Here is an 11,966-nt window from a genome sequence, read left to right as displayed (position 1 = left end):
ACTTTCTAATCCGGGTATTTAATGTCTAGGCATTCTTTGCGCTCATTGGATAAGAGTCAGTATTGTTGTGATTTCATTGGATGTCTCGGCTGTCAATTCTCAGTGCTGCCAGCAAGGTTGCTGGTCGTGGCAGCACGACAGACTGGCACGTAGGTAGTCGTTACTTTTTGTATAGGAAGCGAATTTGTAATTCATTTTTCAGACGGATTGTTGGAAGCTTTTGTGTAAGCCACCTGGTGCCGAGATTGTACCCATTTTTGTCTTTTTGTAGCAACAAAAACTTTTACCCGTGCCTCACTCACCTCTTGTTGTTCACACGTAGCGTCTCAGGTAAGACCGTAAACACTTTGACTCTTCATAATTTGTTAGTTTAATAAACTTAAAACGACAGGTTGACCACTATACCCTATCCAATCCTAAATATGTACGTTTTTTGAGTTTTTAGTTTCTTTTAGTTGCTTATTTACTCACACGCACCTGAACAAATGAAACAGGTGGAGCAGCTGAACCAAGTTTTACTGAAGAGTATTCAGAGCGCACTATTAGGTGACACCTACTCATATAGGCTACATGTATTTAGACTAGTAATTAGTTTAAAATGCATCCTAACCTATTTAATTAACAGAGATTAATATATTGCCATGAGTCCGTTAACATTAGTGTTAAAAGAAAATTACACATTAGATGGACAAAAAGAGTGGTGTTGGTCAATTGGGGGCGCTAGTTCATTCAGTACTTTATGAAAAGTCCCTAAAGTTTTCAAAAAGTTTAACTGAATGAAGAGTAGCAATACGTATTATGCATAAAATACACCTAAGTACTTAAAATCCTTTGAACACTTTAAAATGCTACCTTTGAGGTGTTTTATAACTTGGTCACTATTCCAGCTTGTGTATTTTTGAAATCTCTCTTGAGGAAGATGCAGCGTACTTTATTCCCTTTACACACCATTACACACTATTCTGTTGTTATTCATAAGTGTTTAGTAATGTTGACACACCCTATTATTGTGTCAGAGAAGCTTCGTTTTGTTTAAAAAGTTATGCCAAATGAGTACTTATCGTAAATGTGGCATTTCAGAGATTTGTCATTCTTAAGACACCATTGATGTATTATGGTACCGTATTCATTATTCAAATTCTTTATTCATTAGTCCCATATTTTTGTCCATACAGGGTTGTGTGAACATCAGACACTGTTTTTAATATATGCAAAGCCAATACACTCAAGCCGTTGACTAACTAGTGGGCGCCAATTTGGATATATTTGTATGATAGCTAAGTGCTTGCTTAAGATCTTTTAGACAATTATGCAATTTGTTCACTCAGACTGGGCTTTCTTCAGTTGGTTACCATTAGCTTTTTGTGATGAATATTCAGTATAATTGTTCTGTGAGTATATGAAATGAAATAATGCAATTTCAATTACCTTTACAATGTTTTCCTCATTCAGGAGATCAGCATGTCACCGTGGATTAAACAGGTTTGCCTTGTTCTTGCGGCAGTGTTCATGTTGTCCAGTACAACAGAGTCAAAGAAGGATGAAGCATTGTACTGTTCAGGTAAGTTGATGTTACGTGGAGTTTCTAAATAAATAAAACGCATACACACACACACACACAAATGATTTTTAATGATATTTCTAGTTGTTTAATTTTTTTACCAGGAGTGTAATTTTTATCTCTTATCACGTTCTTTTAAACTGCCACCGCCATGTTTTAAAACATTTTGTGACATCAGTGCAGATAAAGGGGAGCATGCGCATGAATTAAATGGTAATTTATTCAGAAACATGAAGTAGTTTGATCAAGCATTTATATGGCTAATATTTTCTAAGTGACTGGTTAAAGATATTCAAGGTTGTTTCATAAGGGCATGATTCAGAATTAAGAATTATTAAGCTGTATGTAAAGTCACTTTTGAGGAATTTCTGTTCTGTCCAACACCTCATGATTCTAATTGAGCAGTTTTTCACTTAATTTATCCATTCAACATTTGATTTGACCTTTTGAAAAGAAAAAACAATAGCTTGCTAAATACCAAATTTACTACATATTTTAACTGGGATTTTGTTTTGTTTTTTGAGGGGGGGGGGTATTTTTTTTATAAATATGTTACACTCAGGTTAATTTTTACACTGACTAAAGCAATGCAAATTTATGCAATGCAATGCAATGCCTTTGTTTTATTTTTATTTTTTATTTTAATTTTAGGCAAACAACCACATGTTCAATGGCAACTAATTGTGCTTTAAAAGTATTGTATAAAAAAAAAAAAAAAACTCTATTTGAGATGAACTGTAGTTGAGCCTGCTGAGTTAAAAACGTAAAGTTTTTCTTTATCTCTTAATATCGTAATGGAAATATTTGTTTTTAAAATGTGTTTTGTGCTTTTAAGCGGTGTCAGATTCAGTTTGGTATAAAGTACTTGAAGTGAGCTCTAAATAATAAATGAATATTTTCATGTTGCTTTAAAGTGGATTGGTCATTTGGAAGAGAACATACTGTGGTCTTTTCCATAACATTTTAATAAACTTTTTGTGAGTTTTATATCCATCACACCTTGCAGTATTATTTATTCTGTATTCTATATTTTGGTTTCACAGATTACTTGCAGTTCTTCAAAAGAATAAAACTCAGCATAAACAATCATATTTAAGTGCTATGTTGCGTTGATGCAGTTTGTGTAAGTTTCACTCGTTTTTTTCCAAGCGTATATAGATCTTAGTAATGATGACTAGAGTATACAGCGTAGGTCTTTAGTCGTTTAACTGTAATTTCCACATCTTAACATATTAGGTTATTGCACTTTATTTATTTTTTTTATTGTGTGTTTTTTTTTTTTTTTTTTTGCTTGCCTTCAATTATGAATGTCTAATCTAGTTTTCTAAACTAAATTTTTCTTTTCCATCCTAAATTAAGCTATACTAAACTAAGATAAGCAAATATGTCTCATAGGTTATTCATTTTACCGACTAGTTTTTCATATGAATCATCGCTATAAAAGGCCAGCATTAAACCAACATTGAAACTATTTCTACTATCTTGTATGTGAATAGATTTCTTTTCTTACTTTCAGAGGATTCCGAAGTTAATTTGAATGGTAAATGTACAATTTAAATGTGTATTCCATTCTGGTCACTTTGCAGGACTAAGATTCTTTTTCAAAAAAGCCCTGTTGGGTTCTATTATGGAATAATATTGTTAGTATTACAAAATAATAAAACTTTGTGAAACTAATGCTAGGACCAAGCCTTTTTGGAGAATCAAAGGGTGCAAAGCTTGGTTCACATAAATCCTACTTTAAGCTCCGCCCAGGCTTGGCAGTTGCCATGGTAATATAGCAAGCATGACTAAGCACCAGTAAACTCAAGATTTTACCAGAAGCATAGCTAGTGCATTTTTTGCCATTGCCATTTTTCCATTAAAAAGTACATACAGCAATGCAGGTAAAAAAAAAAAAAAGGTTGATACAAATTTGATTCTAGTTCAGATGATTTAAGTACAAGCCATGATTAAAAGGGCCTGATCATTAACTGTACAAGTAGGTATACAACATTATCTTATGGGAAATGTATATTTAGCTGTATTTATGCAGTACAACGATAGGCTGCTACAAATTATTATTATTATTTTTTTTTAATATAAGTTTCCTTCTATTTCCTGCTGGTAATGTTTTAATTTGTATATTGTCAAGATGTTCATCAAAAAAAGAAAAAAAATTAAGCTTTTTTTTTTTTTTCCTTTCTTTCTTTTCTAGCCTGCATGGCGATTGCAGAGGAGATGAACTATTCAATCAGTCAAACTGATCCAAAAAAGACGATTCATGTTGGTGGATTCAGACTTAAACCCGATGGAAGTCTTGCAGACAAAAAGGTATGTTTCACTGTCAAGTGCTCCAGAATCAATTTATCGCATTTATCATTATCAGTGCATTTACAGTTTCCTCTAAAGTCATTTCGTCTTCGTCCAGGATTGTTCTGACAGGCAACTTGGGGTTTGTCTTGCTCAAGAGCACAACCTTGATAGTGATAAATTGTGAAAAAGTTAATCTGTAGTGAAGATGGAACTTGCATCGTTCCTGTTTGTGCCCCAATTTTTCAGCTTTTACCACCACTATATTTATTATGAGCTTTTAGTTACATTATTAACACAGACTGAAAATACTCTATAATATACTCATAAGAGCTGAATTGTAAATTTCACTTTTTAAAAGGATTTTTATTAAAATGTAATTGTAAATTGAGGATTTTATTTTTCTTGAGATTTGTGTATTTTAGTGATTAGGCTAGTTGCATTACATAACTCTTACATTTTTCCCTGGTGTTTATAAGCTTGTTCTGTTTACTTGAGTAAAGGGAGCCATTTTTACTGTTTCCTTCTCAGCAGTGGTGTCAATGTGTAAAGGTCAGACCCAATGAACTCTAAGCCCTGACCCCTGGTATCCAGGGACTGTCATTAGGTACCCGACTCCACTATTGATTAGGGGTTAATCCCCTTTTGATTGTAACTGCTGCCTAATAACAAGTGTTTGTTCAGTTCTGACTTTTTCCCTCCCCTGTTAGGCCATTTCAACTGTGGGTAAAATGTTTGTCAGCCTGCAATGCAACAAGAGTAATGCTCTGCCCTAATTGACGATGGGACTTGAATGGGATGCTTGAATTTTACTATTGATTCATGTACACTGTTTGAGTAAAGAAAATAAAAAAAAATGGAAGAAAAAAAACACACAACCCTTACAGGTATTGTTAGGGATTGAGAAAGAAACCTGTTAAATCTGTTATGTCTTGCTTCATTGCAGATGAAACAGTTGATTAATGAAGTACTTAAATTTTTGTTTCACGCATCTGTCTTTTTTTCTTAATTTGTCATTTATCAGCTCATTGAGGTGAAGTCAGGAATTTGGGTTTTAATTGCATATTATGCTTTAAATTGCGGCTCAGGGAGCTGTAACAAGATTTTAGTCAATATAAAGTTTTTATTGCAAGTTGGAAAAAAAGCTAAGAATGCAATAGTTTTTTCAAAACTGTGTAGCTTGTAACACGTCTAAAAAAAAAAAAAAAAAGCCACGGCTTTCAAATGCCACTGTGAAGAACGAAACCGTTTTGTGCTGTACTGAATTATGTTTAGCATATTTACTTATCACATGTAACCACCATAACAGTGGTGCCGTAAAATGATACCCGATCCATGTGGTTCCTGAATATCCCATTTCTCTTCAATAATAAGGAAGCAAAGCAGGAGCAGTGTAGCAGAACTCGCTCACTCTTCCCTGAGAGTGACTTCACTTAAAAATAAATGCTAATTAAAGCTCGCCAAATCCCTCCCCGTTTCTCTTTTCATACTTGGCTTGGTTCACTTGCCCAGAAGCTGTAGGTGAACCCCTGCAACGCGCCCCATGTTTTTAGCAGATTCACCAAAGATAACCTTCAACAGCTTTCCTGAAAGGTCAATTTATGTATAAATAATCATTCAACAACTCTCGATCAGATCATATATCTAATCTATATGTTTTATTGTGTGCATGTTTAGACTTTTTAGCCATTTTTTAGGGAATTTAGGCAGCAAAATGAAATGCCCTAAGTCCCAACACTACAATGATGCCTGGCTCTCCAATGGGAATTCAGTGAAGGATGGCATCCCTGAGAAGCCTTTTCTCTGCCTGGGCCGCCTTGCCCCCTCTCTTTATTCCTACAGAAATTCTTTATTGACAGCTTCTATTCAAACCCTTCAGACTGTTACGGGGAGGAATTTAATTCCCCTCCATTTTCAGGATTGCATGATAAGCACTCGGCAGAGGATGCGGCACACAAGCCATCCTCCGCTAGATCCAAAGGCAAGATTTTTATTGCTTTTGGACTTTTGTGCACGACAGAATCTCTCTTATTGTTCTCCGGTGGTTAGCCCGAAGTCTTCTAAAGTTTTGAAATGAGTTTGGAGTGTAATTGGTGAAGATCTCAAATATGATAATTCCGTTTTAATGCCGAGGATGTCGTTGTACCCACGTTGTTTGATATTGATAGGGTTTAAACGTCCTGCACCGATCGGCTCCTTCGTTTGCTGATTTTCTTGCTTGTAGTTTTTCCTATATTGTCTTATCTTGCGGTCCATCGAACCGCATTCAGCTTTTTAATTAAAAAAGATGGGGGATGTGTGGATAGGTTGCTGTCCTTCCATGGGACCTTTTATCTTATTTGTGACCAGATGGCAGCGAGCCACGGAAGCCTCTTTATGTCACCGAGCCTCACAAGAGTGGAGGGGGTAGAGAGACGCCCTCATAATGTAATCAGTGAGACCGGAAGGGTCCATACTGTGTCTGAAAGGGGACAATGGGGTCAGGGATATATCTACATCGCAAGAAAATCCAGCTCATCTGCAACCTGTCCCCTTTCCAATAACCCCCTCGCCCCCAACCCTGCCACCCTTTGACTGGCCTGACAAGGAAGACTTCCTGCTTTGATCATTGGAGGGTGGAAGAGATGAGCTGCCCAAGAGAACCAAAGGATGGGACTCCACTGTTTACCCTGCACTTGGCTGCTGTTGACAACTCCCCTCCCCACTGCTTACCCCCCGCTCTTCAGCCTTTTCACTCTCTCCGCCCCCCGTCACCCTTTCCCCTTTCTCCTTCCGGGGGAGGCCAAAGGGGCGGGAGCAGGGTGCACCTTGACCTGTCTAGACACCACAGTGTGTTTTTGTTCTGTTGCCAAGGCAAGGGGATCTACTTTTGCAACTTTGGAGATGCAGGTTAAAAGTCAGCGTCGTGGCACAGGGGATGTGTTTAGATGGGAACGGAAGGAAAGGTCATCTTAGTGACCTCAGTGCCCTACTTTTTCTTTCTTTTTTTTTTTTTTTTTTTTTAAGAAGGAGATGTTCGGTTTTGGTAACTTGGTCAACTAATTTTTCTATAATTTTATTCTGAATTCTTTTTCTGATAGGTTCCTCTGGCTAGGTCTGAGACTTACTTAACTGAACTGCTGGAAGAAGTTTGCAAAAGCATGAGCGATTATGCTCTCTATGAGGACCCGGACACCAAAGAAAAGAGCTACAAGAGATTTGCACCAAGAGGAAATGATGGCGTGAATTTTCCCGATTTCAAAAATTTTAAGTTTGATGGACCAGAGAGTTCCAGTGCCTTGAAGTTTGCTGTGAGTAGAAATTTGATATGTCATTGTGTATATTACTATTTTTGATAGGCCTATATACACACAAAAAAGTGAGTTTCCCACATTTTTTCAGAAGTTTTATTTTATTTTATTAAATTATTTTGATTTAGTTTTTTAATCATACGACAGTTGTGTAGTATCAAACTACAAATCATAACTTTAAAAAAAAAAGTTGTTTTTTTCCACCAAAGTTTTATTTCTGAAGGTCTTTACATAAACTGAGATATTTCATGAATCATCAAAACTGACATCTTTTTCCTAAACAAAGTGACATGGCCCTTCGGTAATTTTAGATTTAGTTGTTTTTTTTTTTATTATTATTATAAATGTATTTATTTGTTATTTAATTTTTGTTATGATTGCTTTTTTTTTTTTTTTTTGTCCTCTCCTGTTTATTGCAAAGATAATGTCTAGGTCAAATACTGTAAGCTTTTATATTCAACTGAGGTTTGTTTTTTTGGGTTTTTTTTTTTTTTTTATGTGTTCTGTACAAGATGGCTGTATTTTTAGACCACAGTAAAATGATTAAATGTCATTTGCCTGTAAGTTGCCTCGTGAACCATTCAAGATGGCAGACTTGTCAACTGTATAGCGCTAAAGATGGCTGCCTGTTACTGTGTTTTCACTGATGTGATTGGCCACTGCTCATTTCTTATTTACTGTTCTTAGAATGCTCATAACTATATTTTTAAAATGTCTTTTGCAGTGTGAAAGCATTGCGGAAGAGTTGGAAGATGATATCATCTCCCTCTTTGCCAGTGAGGCAGACCATGTGGCTAAGACGTTGTGCAGTGAAGTATCAGGTATTTACGTGTGATGTTACATACCTTCTTTCATTCATTAGTGTTAAACGTGGTGTTGTCTTGATTTGCTTTGTGCATAAACGGTGTTCCAGTTTTTAATGCACTTCTCTAGTGATTTTCTGCGTACAAATATCAGTGAAGTTTTTAAATTATCTTTTTTTTTTTTACCTTAAACTTTTTTTTTTTTTTTTTTTTTTTTTTTACGGTCAACAATGGTTTTATTGTTTTTATTTTTTACTTTCTGCTTTTTAAAATCAAACTGATAACCCTATGAGATGTATGATCTAAATGTAGCTTTTTCTTTTTGAATTATGCCTCAAACAACTTATAACCTGTAAAAAATGCATTGCAGTTAGTTTTATAAAATTAAATTCCGCCAACAGTCTTTAAGCAAAGTAGTGTTAATTTTTCTGAAATTCTAGTAAACTTAGACATTGATTTACAATATGCAAGTATGTGATATACCATTTTTTCTAGGCAAAGAATCTGAAAGTGTACAGATTGTTATAATTTTCTTCTTTTAATGTACATAGTAAATTTCAATTCAATGCATATTAAATACACATGCTGTTAAAGATATATTTTTTTTTAACCTTGTGCCTGCCATATTTAAATCTTAGAGAGACTTGTTTATAGGGTTATGCAAGTAGTTGTACAAGTGGTCACTCTGAAATAGACACTTGTTTGATAGACTTTTGAAATCCTATGATAACAAAATTCAAAAACAAAACTGTCAACGTCAATTTTTTTCTTTTTCTTTTTCTTTTTTTTTTTTGTGTGTTGCAGTCAGAAAAGATTTTTGAACATTCAGGAACCTTGGTTAAAAGATTGGCCTTTTTTGCATCAAATGCTTCTGTAATTCTATGCCATATTTTTTTTCTTTACATATCCAGGTCACTGTAAGAGCTCAGTTTTCCAGCACAGCGAACTTTAGTTCCGGATTAGCATCTGCTGAAGAACACACAAAAACCCGGACCAAAATTAAGACATCAAATATTTTCCTAAAGTATGTTATTGTTTAGAATTTTTTTAGTAACTTCAAAATTATGACATTCATAAAGTGCATTACAACTGATTCCACTGTTGATTAGTGGGCACACTCTTCCTGTATTACCTACATGTATAAAAAATATGTGTGTGTATATATATACCTGATTTTATTCCGATGAGTTCATTTTAACCTCAATTTAGTTTCATGGCATTAACTATGGTATTACCAATGTTATTTATGAAACGTTTACCCGTGATGAAAGAAAATAAAATACTTCAAATATAGTGGTTAAATGAGTCATTTGTTTTCATACTTGGCACTTTTTCCTGTTCAGAATAATTTGTGTGATGAACTGTTAACAGGCATGTAAGATGCAATGGCAAAAAGACAGACTTTATTGTCCCAAATCGTTTCGCAGCACAGTCTGCTTGTTTCGTTCTGATGTCCCATGTCTGTCCAAGTCTGGCTTTTGAACATGGCCGCTGGGTAAGCATGATGGCATGCCTTTCGCACCCTTCCCTCACAGCTCCCTCCATGCAGAACTACGCATGCGCCGCTGTGGCGGCAGCACAGGGGCAGGTCCTGTTTTGGGAGAGTAAAGGAGCAAGAGACGCCATGATTGCTTAGCTCTGTGAGTTGGTCTGGATATGGGTGTCAGCCAAATCACTGAGGGGGAAAATGACAATGCTCACTGCTTTCTCTGATATTGTTGCATTGTTTAACAAGTCTGCTCTCTGTGCGCAGTGGGAAAAATGTTACATATCACAAGGATGTATTCAGGAATCTACATGATGCCTGTTTCTTTTGGGAAATGTGATGCCTGGGTGTTTCAGATGATCAGTTGATATAAATGAGTAATATTCACTTTTCTGCAATTTATGAAGTCATTTCTTTAGGATTTTGCCTAAATTTAATGCATAATTCAAAGAAAATTTTATTTATTTTTAGAACTCTATATGATTTTATAGAGCAAACATATAACATTCTTTTTGTATTAATTTTTTTTAACGAGTGTAGTATCCTTTGTACTAAATGTCTACACTTGCAAGGTTTTTGGTCCCAAAAGTGCTAGATCAGCCAATGAAGAACACCATCATAAGTTCAAAGTTATGTTAATTGTTGAAGGCTGCGTACCTTAATATGAACTTTGCTGTTCTTGCAAGACTTTCAGTTCTCAGGTCACCTTTTTTCTTTTTTTCTTTTCATAAACTGAAATTTTCTGTGCATGTAACCAACCCTACTCGGGAAACTGCTTGCTGTTCAGAAAGTTGGTTGTGACTTTACAAAGTAGCTTATTTCTATTGTGTTTACCCAGCTCTGTTTATGTGCTTTGAGCTTAAGTATGACAGATCAAGTGTTACCAAGGTGCAGTGGGCTGTGACTCGAAACAAAGGGAACTGGACAGCTAAACATCAATTTCCCGTGCATACAAAATGCTTTCATGCTAGCTAGAGCTACTTGTTTGCCCTAGAGTGGAGATATCCTCAATGAACGCAATGTTTTCTTTCTTTGATCACGTCAGCTGGATGATTAACCGTTTTGTACAATTACAAGTCACTCAGAATGGACCTGAAGTTATACATATTGAAAAAAATGTAAGTGAAATTTGATCTCACCCTTAAATTCGCTATAAAGTTCAACCGCTGAGCTGTGGCGTTAACTTGTATTCTAACAAGATTAAAATATATTTGTCCTGGAGATTAGCATACTTAAATCCTTTTTTGCTTTTTCTGAACTGGCAGTGTGCTTTGATCTGTGTTGCGTGGCAAGAGCCTGGCTTTGGCTTGGCCATCCGAGTGCCAAGTGTGAAATTGGCCTGATGTCATCCCCATTCTTCACCCTCTACATCTTTCACTGCCTTAATTATATTTCCGCCACAAAGCCCCAGCTCTTCATTGCATATTCAAGTTTGACTAGGAAGCATTCAAAAACTATAGATAAATGACTCAGTTGGAAAGGGGACAAGATAGGCCTTTCTCTGATGCGCAGACAAGGGAGATCAACATCATTCTGATATGTATTTTCTTTTCTAGAGTGACTGGCCTCTGGAACCCCAGCCATTCAGACTTTGGAAAGACCTGTTTAGGGAGAGGAGAGTATCAGTGTGTGTTATCATTTCATCAATGATAAATAAAAATGGAAGAATTCAAATCCAGATCAGAACCTCTGAGGTAACCTATAATAGTGTGAGTTATGGGGAACTGGGATGGACATCAAACTTTTTAAGCTAGGCTTTTAGAGCTTCATATTTTGTCTGTCCAGACAACCAGCCAGAAGTTAGTGGTATGACTTCTTGGACAAAATAGTTGAAGCAAGAGTGAGAGTTCTTGGGAATTTCTGGATGTGAGTTCTAGGAATCTCCGACGACCATTTCATCCCAACTTCGATTGCAGAAATGTTCTGTTGGTGTATGAAGTGAAACCAGTTAATGAGATGCCTTTAAGATCCGTGCTGAATTCGGAGGTGATGAAATGTGGGCGAAGTGAAACGAGCCACCTGCAGCTGTGACAGGAGGCTTTGACCTTCAACGGGGTCTCCCGGCCACAGACTTCATTCAGGAGCCTCGCTGCGCGTCTGAGCGGCAACTGCCTTTTTCTTCCCAGTGAAGCTCATCAAGTCAGTGACCGTTGGGCGTTACTTCCACATACAAGCTTGGCAAGAATAGAAATGCAGATGAGATTCTCTGGCATTGAGGAACAGGTCAATGCTGGGAATGGTTCTCAGAGATAGCTCGCCTTTTGTGCTGGACCTTTTCAGTAATACGACTTTTCTAGAAATGTTTTCATGGCGTCAGGTAACACTGAAGTAGGCTGTGTGTAAAGTTTCTGGTAAGAGTTACGAGTGCAACCATGCCAACTAAACACACATTTACAAAGTTTAGCTCAATATCGATAGTCTCTCGTTTATTTTGAGCATTTGCGCAAAATTTTGCATAGGTTTACTTTTTAGACGGATTAGGTAGCTACTAAATGTATCATTTAAGAGGTGATGTGTTGTCTTTATGGTTATAA

General features: G+C 36.2%; 1 protein-coding gene across 1 annotated transcript; it reads left to right on the top strand.

Moving 5' to 3' along the window:
- The first annotated feature begins 65 nt into the window (after nucleotides 1–65).
- On the top strand, nucleotides 66–9,239 carry cnpy1 (canopy FGF signaling regulator 1). Its single transcript, XM_058759585.1, has 7 exons — nucleotides 66–153; nucleotides 272–330; nucleotides 1,453–1,561; nucleotides 3,759–3,874; nucleotides 6,934–7,143; nucleotides 7,868–7,964; nucleotides 8,858–9,239. The coding sequence occupies exons 1-7, from the start codon at nucleotides 81–83 to the stop codon at nucleotides 8,896–8,898; spliced, it is 705 nt and encodes a 234-aa protein (XP_058615568.1). The 5' UTR covers nucleotides 66–80; the 3' UTR covers nucleotides 8,899–9,239.
- Nucleotides 9,240–11,966: the final 2,727 nt, after the last annotated feature.

Source organism: Onychostoma macrolepis, chromosome 02 (assembly GCF_012432095.1).
Source record: "Onychostoma macrolepis isolate SWU-2019 chromosome 02, ASM1243209v1, whole genome shotgun sequence".
Lineage (NCBI taxonomy): Eukaryota > Metazoa > Chordata > Actinopteri > Cypriniformes > Cyprinidae > Onychostoma > Onychostoma macrolepis.
This window is presented reverse-complemented; position numbering and strand designations above follow the sequence as displayed.

Excerpts from the sequence above, each read along its gene's own strand:
- cnpy1 (XM_058759585.1), top strand. The coding sequence starts at position 81 with ATGTCTCGGCTGTCAATTCTCAGTGCTGCCAGCAAGGTTGCTGGTCGT. Across the intron at positions 154-271 it reads CACGACAGACTGGCACGTAG|CAACAAAAACTTTTACCCGT; the intron begins GTAGTCGTTACT and ends GTCTTTTTGTAG. Across the intron at positions 3,875-6,933 it reads GAAGTCTTGCAGACAAAAAG|GTTCCTCTGGCTAGGTCTGA; the intron begins GTATGTTTCACT and ends TTTTTCTGATAG.